The 13,729-nt window shown below is 34.7% G+C and overlaps 1 protein-coding gene across 1 annotated transcript in view; it reads left to right on the top strand.

Moving 5' to 3' along the window:
* The window catches only part of shank1 (SH3 and multiple ankyrin repeat domains 1), a 161,795-nt gene that overhangs the window by 82,708 nt on the left and 65,358 nt on the right, over positions 1-13,729 (top strand). The window contains exons 3-4 of the mRNA XM_068218106.2: positions 8,311-8,514; positions 9,801-9,872. Coding sequence (XP_068074207.1) covers positions 8,311-8,514; positions 9,801-9,872 — 276 coding nt within the window. The remainder of the gene's footprint in view (positions 1-8,310; positions 8,515-9,800; positions 9,873-13,729) is intronic.

Raw genomic sequence — 13,729 nt, 5'->3', positions numbered from 1 at the left:
ACAAAATTTTTAAATTCTTTCAATCTTCTTTATTTTCTTATTTCTTTCTATTCTTGTTTATGTAAAACACTTTAAATGACTATTGTGTATGAAATGTGCTATATAAATGCCTTGCCTTGCACAATGAATAACATTTGATTAAATCTACATTAGGATCGGTAATACTGGTCATACACAATGTCTTAAAAACATGGCCAATATGCAACACTATTTTTACACTACTTAGAGGGTGTTGAACTTTAAAAGAAAATTGCAGGTTTTTGAAGGCCTGCACAAACAATCTATTTTATTTCTTTAGAGGAGGAATCTCTCACTCAGGACAACAATCATCAAGTCATTTGAGGAAATTTAAAACAAGCCTACTGTTATTCCTTTAACTGCCTGCTCTACCAAATGATTGACCATATTTTGACTGTTTTAAATAATTACTGTTAAAGTCATTTAAAGAATGATCATTTTAATAAAGGTTTAAACACACAGCATTATTGGTTTACAAAAGAAAAAAAAATCAAACAAACATAACCCTGTTGCACTACTACAGTTGATTTTGGGTTGCTTGTAAAAAAAAAAAAAGAAAGAAAGAAAGTGTGTTAAAGGAAAATCTGAAATGTTTTATGGCATACTTCAAAAAATAAAGATGATTTAGTATTCAAAAATGTTTTATTTAGATTTTGTTTTAAATAAATTGGTATTTCAATTCTTATTTTTAGATTTTTCAAAGTATATTTATTAATTCCAGTACTTTTATCATAAACCAACATTTCAACCATTTGGTAGAGGTAGGTGTTTTAGAAATTATGAAAATGCATTGAGGGTGTTAACTATTGACAATAGGTGAATGCAATCCAAAACATTTTGTTGGTGGGGCAGTTAAAGGGTTTTAGACAATAGTGTTCTTTTCTGAGATATTTTTATACCAAAGACGATTGACAACTCTGACTTGCACATCTGCCATACTTGTTAGTTATTTTTAAAACCCTGTAGCTTTAATTAGTTTTGTAGTTCTAATGCCTATTCAATGTGGAGAACGTTCACATTTAAATTCCCTGGAAAATAATAGAACAGTCACCACCTTTGGAACACTCACTTCAACATACTACTCTCTGTGATACACAGATTCTAAATTTGAATACAGTCTCAGACAGACAATTTCCAAAAAAGGATGCAGAATGTTTTTAATTTTGTCTTTCCCTAAAGAAAAGCAGTCATTTGCTTTTTAAAAGTCACAAAGCATGGATCAGGGCGGGTCGAGTCTGAGCACTCACTCTGATCCCCCGGGCTCTGTGATTAGTTGGGGATTCAAATTGAACCAAAACAAACCATTACAATTAACTTCAGATTGGCAATGAAAGTTTGGGACATTTCAAACTGCAGAACCTGGGAATCAAAAAGCTAAATGTCACAAAGCATTACAAATGATGCTGACTTTTTCATTTTTGGCCAAGTAGTTTTTTTAAATGCGTATCCTTGCATATGTAAGGTTTTAATTGAATGCACTGAAGTGTGAGTGATCTTGACTTGTCTTGATACTCCAAATTGGCAAAGCAGTCACCCACTCCACCTCTGACCTCTGTGGAGCAGTGCACACACTCACTCCACAGACTCATATGGAGACTCGTCCACCGCACCTCAGCACCAAGACACTGCCGAGGTGTTCCTATGGCAACCCGCAGCTTGCTCCACTAATGAACTGGTTGTCATGGTGATGGGGATTGGCTGTGCGCAAAGTGAGAGACTGAATAGCAGAGGGAGGAAGAAATTTCACACTTCTCTCTGCCACTGCATGAACACACTCATACACACACACTCGTATGGTAGGACAGTGGACACTGACCGTTTCGGACTTTTACTTTGTTTAGGCTAGTCTTTAGCAACTTTGGCTATTGTTATAGCAGGGATACAAACTACTCTGGAGGTTTTGACTCTCAAAGAAAAAAAGACTTTTGAAAACTTCACAGTTTTAGTTTCAAATGCAGAAATTCAAGTCATGTCCGTTCCTGTTTACTACGTGATTGGCTCTTTTGGATCATTGCATGTACTTCCCTGATTCGTCAAGTCCCTCTCATATGTTCAATTTGATTTAGTGGCGCACACCTAGAGCTGGGCGATATTACGACAAAATCATGTTTTATATCATTTGATATCAATAATTAATAAATATTTTGTTACAATACAATTAGGAATATTAGGATTTATTTATTTATTTAACCGCTTTATTTTAATTGACTAACATTATTAAGGCAACTAGTTTTAATAGTCAAAAACAAAAATATTTAAACTAAACATCTGATCTGTTTATAATAAAAAAAAACAAGTGTTAAAGAGACTTTTAAACTTTATAAATAAAATTTTACAAAGTGTGAGCAATGGTAAAAGTAGATCAACAGTAGTAAGGAGTCAATAATAATGATACAGTAAACTTCAAACTTTGTAAACAAAACAAATTATGATAATCAAATCGGAGTTTTCAAGTAAAAGAACCAGCCATCATTATTCAAATACATACTGCAACAATGAAAACTGTGAAGTTGATTGACTACACTATCCAATATGCTAAAAACTCTTGATGGGGAGCTAGTGGCTGGGATGCACAAGAAAAGAAACCATAAGCCACTGTGGCGACATCCTTACATCCTTTTTTATTAACATTCTCCTCATTGCCGATATAAAGTACTTATTTACGCGTGAGTTGTTATTCTGACCTGAAGTGACAAGCGTGAGCGCGTGGTTTCCTTCACTATTTTCTATGGCATGTCTCGTAACTAGGCAATCATCAAGCTTTTTTTTTCTCAGAGGATGATAAACAGACAAACCATTGCTGCAGCTCTGATGCAATTTTATAGAGAACATTTAAAATCGCTGCAGTGTTTGGGTGCGCTGTGTTTGCCTGAAGTAATTAGTATACTGTTATACTGAAATATGTATAGTCCATACAAAGTGTGAAGCAGAGTAGTTAGTTCTACTTGCATGAATCGCGGCATTCAGATGTTTTTCAACTCAGTGTACCAGATAAATGTGCGAGCATCACGTGTTTACTTCTTGCACACCATGTGCGCATCATGCAAGTTGCACGCCTCCATTGAAATGACAAGCTTGCACCCTAAACTTATTGGCATTGCTTCTAAGGCATGCGCTCAGCAGCCACATTTTAATAAAATTATAGCCTTCATTCCGAAATTTTATAATACCAAACAATTTTACCGATATTGACTATGATGTTCGGTCAATAAATATCGATACCGAGTTTATCGCCTAGCCCTACGCACACCTCAAGTTTAAAGAAACTAATCAACTTCGTTTTAATTTAAAATGGCTCTGTTTTGTTTTATTTGAGAGTAGATACAAATAAATGTTTTAAAATGTTTTTATTGATATTTACCTTGGATCTGTTCGACCTAAGAATTATATTTTAAAAGTGATAGAATGAAAATAAAGATATAACTTGGCATAGCTGAATAATTAGAGTTAATTAAATAGAAAGAAGCCTCACACACCATTTTTTTCCTCGTTCTATAGGTTTATGTAAATTCTAATGAAAGTTCTAATTAAATTCTACAAATGTAACATTTCTGTGAAAAACAGGCCAATCTAAACCAGACTGACAATCCACAGAGGGTCATTTATACTGAAGTATTAATTGATTGGTCACAATGTTTGCTAGTGAGATTACAACAATGATATTTTACTTTATTTTAAGTTGATCTAAGCTTTTATTTAACATGCTATGTATGTGAGGCTCTAGATAAACATGAGATATACAGTATGAATGGAGTCTAAAAAGCAGCCTTGTTAAATAGGCAGCCATGATCACAGCTTTTTAGAAAGGCATATCTGAATTGTAATATTATTTAGTGCCACCTCGAAGAGGCATACGGTCTGTTAAATTGCATATTTTGTAAATTTATTGTATGTTTCTAAGGAGCCATCCAATACATATAGACTAAGTATAAGTGCTTCATGCACATTTATGCATTGTGTAATATCACTCAGCTTTTACAGTCAGTGTCACAGAGCAGAGGAAATAACACTCAAACTTACTTTACAATACTCATCTGTTTATGTAGAGGTTAAAAATTCCAACCTATGAGAGTAGGCACTGACACGAGCTTCAGAAATCAAAGCAGAGCTCATTAATACTCACAGATATTTTAAATATGGTTAAAACTGAGTATTTTATTTTAGAGGTAATTTGTGTGATTATAAATGAGAATGTAAAACAATTTCTGGATCCTTTTTGAACTACCCTATGTCACAAACCTATGTAGATATTAGAGAACAGTTTATAACATTGAACATTGTTTCTGCCTTATAATAACTCAGGCATCTCGCATGCTCACAATATTTCATTGCATTGCTAGCTTCACAGCCCTCAATCAAGCAATCATACACGAACGAAAAACATTGCACAATTTAAATGGTCATTTGTACAGCCTGTGTCTGTCTCACCAATCGCTGCCAAATTATATTGTTTTATGTGAATACAGAAAAATGAATTCAGTACAAAACCTTATTTATATAAAATATAGCGCTGGTAAAAAAAAAAAAAATCAATACTTTCTCTCTTTCTTCTTTACCGGATTCATGTTGCTTATGTAATGGAGACCAGCTAGCGAAGTGCTATGCAGGTAAACCTCACTCCTGACCTCTAAAGGTGCTCTAGTGACAGAGGCTAGAGGCCATGGACATACACTCAAAAAAAAATTGTTGAATGAACATGATTTAATCGTGGCACCCTTTATGCATCTAATCCAATCAAGTAAACCTGAACTGCTTTGAACATGTTGTATGAACACAAAGCACATTTGTAGATAAAACATGGTTTCAATATTTCAGTCTAACTTCTTTGCTACTAATTGACTCAAAATGTTTGTATTGTGTTATTCTAATTAAAATGATTCTAATTTACTCAATGTAACACTAAAGCTTTACTTTAACAAAATATGTCTTGTTAAATCAGCTAGTAAATTTCTTGTTCAATATTGTTGTTTAAATTCATTCATTCATTTTCTTGTCAGCTTAGTCCCTTTATTAATCCGGGGTCGCCACAGCGGAATGAACCACCAACTTATCCTGCAAGTTTTTTACGCAGCGGATGCCCTTCCAGCCGCAACCCATCTGGGAAACATTCACACACACACATTCATACACTACGGACAGTTTAGCTTACCCAATTCGCCTGTACCACATGTCTTTGGACTGTGGGGGAAACCGGAGCACCCGGAGGAAACCCACGCGAAGGCATAGAGAACATACAAACTCCACACAGAAACGCCAACTGAGCCAAGGTTCGAACCAGCGACCTTCTTGCTATGAGGCGAACGTGCTACCCACTGCGCCCTGTTGTTTAAATTACATTTTTAAAATTACAATACTATGAAGCAAGATTTAAAATTAAGTAATTCAACACAAAAAGGACAGAAAACATGTTATATATATATATATATATATATATATATATATATATATATATATATATATATATATATATATGTATATATATATTTCTTTTATTATAGCCTTTAGCAGGCACCAATCACATTTAAACAAATTTCTTCTTTAATATTCTGATACAAAATAATATATAATATCCAAAATTGTAATATGTAATATAAAATGTATAAGAAACATTTAGCCAACAAAATAACCTTGGCTCTTAAGAAAACTGATCCCCAAGCAATACCTGTAGGACGTTAACATCATTTTTTTTACCAATTGAGTTTAAACAGCTTTCTTCACTTTGGTACTCCTATTCAAAATGTAAAAGTATAAAATGTATAGGAAACATATAGCCAACAACATAACATGCATAACATTCAAGCTCTTGGGAAAAACAATTCCCAAACTGTGCCGAAAACACTTCTTTCGTGTTTTCGTATGGTGACATCCAAACGCACTACCGCCACCTACTGATATGCGCGAAGTGACTCTCCAGAGTAAGAGTTGTCGATTTGAAGCGTCTCAGTCTCATTGAATCAACATGTTCTGATCAAATTCATTTGATTATTTCTTGATTCAGTTTCAAATAACATGAATTAATCATTTAACATACGTAAACTTGATTTGTTCTTTTCAATCTGACAAATTTTTATTTTGTAAATCCAATACATGCCTAGTTTATTTTTTTGAGTGTACCCTCCTTGTTAGAGCAACCAACTCCCATACAAAGGATCGCCGGTTCAATCCCAAATCAGAGCGGGTTGCGTGCAATAAGGGCCGGTGGGTTACATCTGAGGGCTCGTCCGAGATGGGAGTGAGGTTTAGGGGAGTGAGTGTAATGGAGACTAGCTAGTGAAGTGCTATTCATGTAAACCTCACTCCTCTGACCTCTAAAGGTGTTCTAGCGACAGATGCTAGACACCTTGGTCTTAAGCCTCCTTGTTAGAGCAACCGACTCCCATGCAAAGAAACGTCAGTTCGATCCCAACTCAGAGCTGGTTGGGTGCAGTAATGACTGGTGTGTTACACTTAGAATGAATACTATTGCATTTTGTCTTATTTGTTAACTGTATATATAGCTTTGTACTGTGATTATATAGTTGATTATAAATTTAAATTTGACCTGATTCTGTTCTAAATACAGGTAACATTTAAAAGGATTTGCTACCAAATGCAACATGATAACCTCTGAACACAGTTGAATATGTTTTTAATATAATGAATTATATTCTTGTTTGGTTTAACCATTAAATATATATTGGCAATTTTTGTACTGTAAATTTGCTTCTGCTTTTAGGGTTTTTGGTCATGTACTGTGGTTAGATATATTTTCTGAAATGCCAGTGTGAAGGAGGATTGAATGAATATACAAGTGTAAACATAGCCTTAAACCCTAAACGCAAGCAGCCAATCACTGGAACTCCTCAAGGTCAGAGGAGGGGGTCCATTCCAGCACTCTGCTGCAGGGCTGTCCCATTTTCACAGTTCCTGGAACAGCGCTGCTGTCCTAAAATTCAGTCTCATACTGTAGCTTGAAGCTAACATTAGTACTTTAGCCTGGAGCTAGTGCTCAAGCTAGTTTTAGGCTATGTCAAAGCAGGAAACGAACAGTACTTGTGAAGTAAGGAGTGTCAGAAATCATATCAGGTTTTGGACATTCCTAACAACTGAGTTGTTAATAGTTTTTATTGTAGGCTAATTAATCAATTAGCATTGCCATTTAGCACTACCAGGGTGAGCAGAGACTCAAATGAGATGTTAATGAGGCTGATGGACGGTTAGTGGCCAGGGATCTGCTAATCTGACAAGCGGTTCAGTTTCACCCCAGTGAATCACAATGTCTCCCTCTAGTGCACACTGGACAGAACTGTTTCTGCCTCATGAGGGTCAATGGGGACACACAATATGTTAAATGCTTAAACAAGCAGAGGAGTCTGCACATGATAAAACCCGAACATTAACAGGAGGCCAAATTGCAGTGCTCTATGGAAAGATCGTCATCTGTAAAATAACAGACTGTAATAACACCCGCTTTTTAGAGAAGTGTTACGCTATTGAATCTAAAAAACTTTACTGTTTACTGTTAGTTGATTTAAAAAAAAGTGTACATTATAAACCAACTGTGTAAAAACCAAATGTGTATCAAACCATTTATACGTGTACAAAAAGTGCACATGTATGTAATTCAGGTTTATTATTTGCATGAGAAAAATACTATAGTAATTTATAATATAGTGTTTTGAACCATACCATGGTAAAATATATTAGCTTATTATTTATAATATAGTATTTTATAACTCTTTGCATACTGTAGTATTAAGTATTGTGAACTGATAAACTGTGATAAATACTTTAGTATACTTTAGTTTTTACTACAGTAAACTGTGTTGTATTGTAATAAAATATAACCTATAGTTATAGCAACTGTAGTAGAGTATTGGATAGTTTGTTTATATTGCTATAGCTGTTGTATTACCACTGCAACTATAAAATTACCCAAACAAATTAATACAATTACTATAAAAAAAGTATTTACATAATTTACTATAGTATTTTTCATGGTGGAATAGTGTAAAATACTATTTGCCCTAGGAAATGTTAAATTAATAAAAATAAGAACTTAAAATACATTTTTTACTGAATGTTGTCTGCAAGTTCTCCATTGTAAAAGTGGGTTTTTACTGTGTGTGTCTCATTAATATTCCCACCACTAGCCTTGTACTTTTCTGCCTATATTTTTCACTAATATAATATAATATAATATAATATAATATAATATAATATAATATAATATAATATAATATTGTATGATATAAACTCAGCAGCTAAATCTGTTTGTCTGACAGACATTGTTTTTTCTTTCTGTCTCCATAGAAATGTCTGAGGTTCAACCCTGATGCAACCGTATGGAAGGCGAAGCAGCAGGTGATGTGCAGTCTGACTGAGTCTCTGAGGGATGTTTTAAACTATGGTCTTTTTCAACCTGCCACTGACGGGCACGATGCCAAGTTCCTGGAGGAGGAGAGGCCGCTCCGCGAGTACCCACAATCCTTTGAGAAAGGAGTACCTTACCTGGAGGTAGCTTTCCTTTTGTTTCCGTTTTGTGTTTTACTTTTTTTTTAATGTTTTTTTTACTCTTGCTCTATAATTGAATGTGAACATTGGTGCTAGGAAACTGCTGCTTCAAATTGTTTGTTGCCTTGGTGATAATTCTTTTAGCAGCTTCTCTGGTAACTATGAATCTTAATAACCCTTACATGGAAATTTGTCATGTAATAAGAACTATTACAATTATTATTATTTATTATATTTTGAGCAAGTACTATTATACAACAATAGTCAGCTTAGAGTCCAATTCCTAGAAGCCTGTTTTATCTAATGTTGATCATAATAATACTGATAGTGACACCTCTTTGTTAAAGGAACTCAAATGCTACTGTTTTCCCATTTATGAAGAGTTACAGCTCACGATTAACAGCAGTGCCTCTCAGTATGCCTATGGTTTAGAGTACTTGATATTTTACTAAATCAAGGATTACACTTTTGCTCTTAATTTACACCTATATATTAGCTTAGTGTTATTTTTGTTCTATCTCAGGGTTGTACAGTAGATCAGCCTCCCACAATTTTAGGCTTTAAAAGATGTTAAATATAAGGATTTAAGATGAATGAAGTCATGGGATTAAATGTTGGATTCAACGCACAATATTATCTTCCTCAATATATTTGTTTTCCAATACAAATGATTATCTTAAAACCAAGAGCAAATTTTTTTTGGAGTGCATAATCCTATGTTTCTTCTTGTTTTAGCTCACTTTATTTTTGATGTAGTATAAACAAGACTTTTCGTGTCTTTTCCAAAATAAACAATCTTGAAATAAGATTCCTTAAACATTTGCACCGAAAACGAGGCATGAGGAAGGATCACTGTATGAGTAAAAGGGCATTAAAAGCTAATTTCATATTTAAGTATTCGGGAGGTTAGTTTTGTTTATCTAGATGTAAAGTGTATTCCAGATTAATTTCAATCACCTTGAATCAGTTATTAAATTTTATAATAGTTTCAACAATAGTTTTTTGTTAGCAATCATGCCTTTTAAAAACTGTATGGACTTAATATTATAGTAATAAACTTGTTTATACTATAAACTGTAAACTTTTTGCTACTTTAATTTATATTTATTTTAAGTTATACTTATTAATTATATATATATATAATTTTTAGGGCATTCCTTATATATATAATAACTCATATATAATAACTCATATAATAACTTATATATATATAAGGAATGCCTTAATAATAAATTATTAATCCATATATCTGTCTGTCACTGATTTGCACCAACTTTTTTCCCACACAGTTCCGATATAAAACCAGGGTGTACAAACAGACAAATCTAGATGAGAAGCAGCTGGCCAAACTACATACTAAGGTAAGCCTCACCACAGAAACAAACTAAAATATAATATGTTAGTTAAAAATAAGTAGGGACCAATCCCAAATGGCACCCAAAACACTCACATTTTTCCTTCTAAAAGTTTACATTTTATTATGTAACAATGCATTAACGGAACTGTTGGTCTACTCAGGGCTCACCTGAAGTATGCTTTGACGACAGATAGTGCTTGCAAAAATGGGCATTCATGAGCAGATTTCTGACAGCTAAAATGATGAATAGGCAACCATGCGCTTGGATGGACGGTGTCCCTTATGATGGTATTGCAAAGGGCTGGGCAATTTGGCCTAAAATCAAAATCTCGATTAGTTGAACAAGTAATGTAAATAATAGTTTTATTGTAATAGAAAATATGCCATCTCAAGGTATATCTGGCGCAGCTTCCAAATATCGTCAGTGTATGGTCAATAAGGTATGCGACGACTCGAAGGCTGCGCCGGACAATACTCATGCATTCGACGCAGAAGTATAAATTAGCATCAACAGAGCGGGGTCATGTGACTTCAAATAAAGTAGGGAAAAAAAATTTACCTGGAAAAATTATATTGATTATAGGTTCTGAATGTTGATTTCGATTACTTTTTCGATTAATCGCCCAGCCTTAGTATTGCAGTCCAAATTCAAAACATCAGAGAGGGTTTTTTCACCCGACACATCCTTAGATGATTGAACGCACACACAAGGGGCCAGATTAACGACACCAACAGAACAATTAAGCCTTACACTCTCAGAAATAAAGATACGCGAGCTGTCACTGGGGTGGTACCTTTTCAAAAGGTACATATTTATCCCTAAATGGTGCATATTGATACCTCAAGGGTACTTATTATCACCATAAAAGAACACAAGTGTTCCACTTAAAATTTTTTGGTACTAACAACATATACATTTGAGGTACCAGCATGCACCCTTTAAGTACAAACATGTACCTTCTGAAAAGATACCACCCCAGTGACAGCTCGCGTACCTTTATTTCTGAGAGTGTATACTGTAAGCTGCTCAGCTAATTTTTACATTTGTAAAATGTAGATTATTTGCTATTTAAAAACCTCCTCATGTGGATGTTTATAACTCAGAATCTACTTCTCATTTGTCACATTTTTTGGTCCACCCACTTACATTTAGGCAGACTTTAAAGGGCCATGAAACCCCCTCGTTTCAGCAGGGTGTTTTCACACCTCTACTTTGGAAAAAGTCAGAAAAGTGGGCGTGTCCAGCTCTGTTTAGGGGGGAGTGTCGGAGGAACTAAAGTGGGAGGGTGTGGGAGTGTCTATTTGGGCACGCGCGAGTTTCCGTCAAAATACTCACACACAGTAGAAAGTGATGGTGTTTAACCTACATGGACAGCTGTAGTGGAATTATTTGCCAAATTATTAAATGGTGGACTTTAACTGCAGTTTGGCTCTTTCATTCAGGGAATTCTTTCATGCCCCTCGCGATAAACGAGATATTTGATTCGAGGATCTGCTCTAAGCGTGTATTTTTCATGCAATGTTTGATACCGCACGGCGAATGAGAGAAAAAAAAAACCTCAGCATTTCCCGAAACTTAGATGCACACGGCAGGTAGCGTTAAAACAAGGTTAAAGTTTGGTTGTGGTCCTAACATGTTACGGTGCAATAGTTAACTTAGTTCGATACGAACAAACTGAATAAACAGAGCACTGGTCGCTCACTTACCAAATTTGTAGAGACAGGACAATCACCAGCAACTAGAGCCGCGTCTTTATGAAGAGAATACTACAAGCGAATCCGATCTCAGCGTTTGCAGATGAGAACAGCTCTCAGGTAAACAATGTTCCTCCTTAGACACGTAAGTTATTGTTGTCGAGCGTCGCGTACACTGTAATCCACACGTGAGTCTGAGCTCTCACAGAGAGAAAAAGAAAACGAAACTTAACGGCAGCAAACTATAAAAGCAACACTTCACGCTTGTTTTGCCAACACAACGTGGCATCTATGTCATGTAAACACAGTAATGAATATTAATGAAGTTGCACAATAGAGCGCGCTGATGGGTTTGAACCAAGCCTTACTCATGCATTAATGCAACACACTGTAAGACGTAATAAGACTCACTCTGGCACAGGCCCGGCGCCAGGAAGTCAAAACTGAGGGGGCACTTTAAATCCATAGGGGGCACTAGGCTTGGTGACTCATTTTGGTCTCTTGTTTCTTTCATTTAGGCTATTTATTCACATTTATTATTACTTTGCATTACTGCCTAAGTTACTGACCTAAGGCAGTAATATAGGCTACGTTTTAATAGTAAAAACAATATGCAGTTTCGCTATTACGAATTTTATTAACGATAGTAATGCTTACCGCTTATTAATGCAGACGGATCATGGCTTCAGTGCCAAACGAGTGCTTTAAATCATATGTTATTCTCCTTATTTCCGTTTTATTTTAAATAAGGCCTATGAATGTTTAAAGTTTTAGGTAAAGACATCAAATTATGCCCACACATGCAAGCTGACCCACGATCAGACTATTCATTTAACCGGTAAATAAATATAGTGAAATCAGCTTAACCGAGTCATCCCGCTTCACGTAGCCTATTATACAACCAACATCAGTGTTAGGGAAAAGCTAAATGTTACAATCTAATGTCATTTAAAACAATTACTTAGTTTCATTTTAATGCATTAGTGTAGCCAGAAAAATACCTAAAAAAGATACCAAAATTCACATGTTATTACCGTGAAAATTGGTTAAAATTTTGGCACGGATAACACGCAACTCAATATGCTATATAACTTTTTTTTCATCATTTTAAATGTAAAAACAAAGATTTATCTTAGGCTATCGTGTGTTTTTTTTTCGTGATATTGTAAACCATCATAAACCATAGGTTACTAAGCCTACCCGTCATTTTATTTATTAATTATTTTATTAAGCCTTTTTTTAATAGCTTGTTTTCAGGTTATTTTCATTTTAGGGCCATGAGCTACAAGTCAAAACAAACTCGATATGTTGTATTTTAGCTCTTAAAATAGATCTACAATATATTTTATGCTGTTTAATTTTGCATGAGCAAAAAGCAGTATAGCCTAAATGACATTTTTAAAAGATGATCATTCTGCCTACCTGCAGCACGTGAGAGGTTTCTCGGTTGATCCGCGATAAATCCACTTAAGCACTATATTCCATTTATAACACTGCAAACTTGACTTAATAAACGCAAAAGGCATTTATTACGTGTTATACCTTGACTGCTGCTGCATAATGGGATATTTCTCTACACAACTGTAAAAGTGCGCTTTTTAGCACAATGAAAGCAAACATTCAGAGAGTTCTGCGTTGTCAATTTTAGTTTAATTGTAATAATATTAATAATAATATTAATAAATAAATTAAAATATTATTTATAGTGTAGCCTACTGTGGGACTGTGCAGTAAACTATTTGTTTTTATTAAAACATTTTTATTAGGCTACATCTTCCCGAACTAATAAATGACTGGTAGTTGCGTCTCTGCTAAAATTAATTTAACAGCAAATTTCTTATGTGTTTTTTCCTTTTAGAGCTCAAGAGAGTTGTGTTTAAATAATTAGTTAACCAAAGCATGTGATGAATTAAGCTGCTCCTATCATGTCATCCACTTTTCTCCCTTGTGAGTTGAGTGCGCCTCCATCGCCGTGTGCGCGTTTTAAAGGCTATTTACGGGCGCACCTGACCTGACGCGGGGACCGGATCTCTGAACTAGGACTAGCTTTAATCTCACCATTTTCATAATTCAATTGCTATGTCATGTATTTTAAACTATTTAAATGTGTGTTCTTAAGGTTGGAACGACGGGGGTGTTAATAATTAATGACAGAAAGAATTTTCA

Source organism: Danio rerio, chromosome 3, assembly GCF_049306965.1.
Source record: "Danio rerio strain Tuebingen ecotype United States chromosome 3, GRCz12tu, whole genome shotgun sequence".
In the NCBI taxonomy this organism is placed as follows: domain Eukaryota; kingdom Metazoa; phylum Chordata; class Actinopteri; order Cypriniformes; family Danionidae; genus Danio; species Danio rerio.
This window is presented reverse-complemented; position numbering and strand designations above follow the sequence as displayed.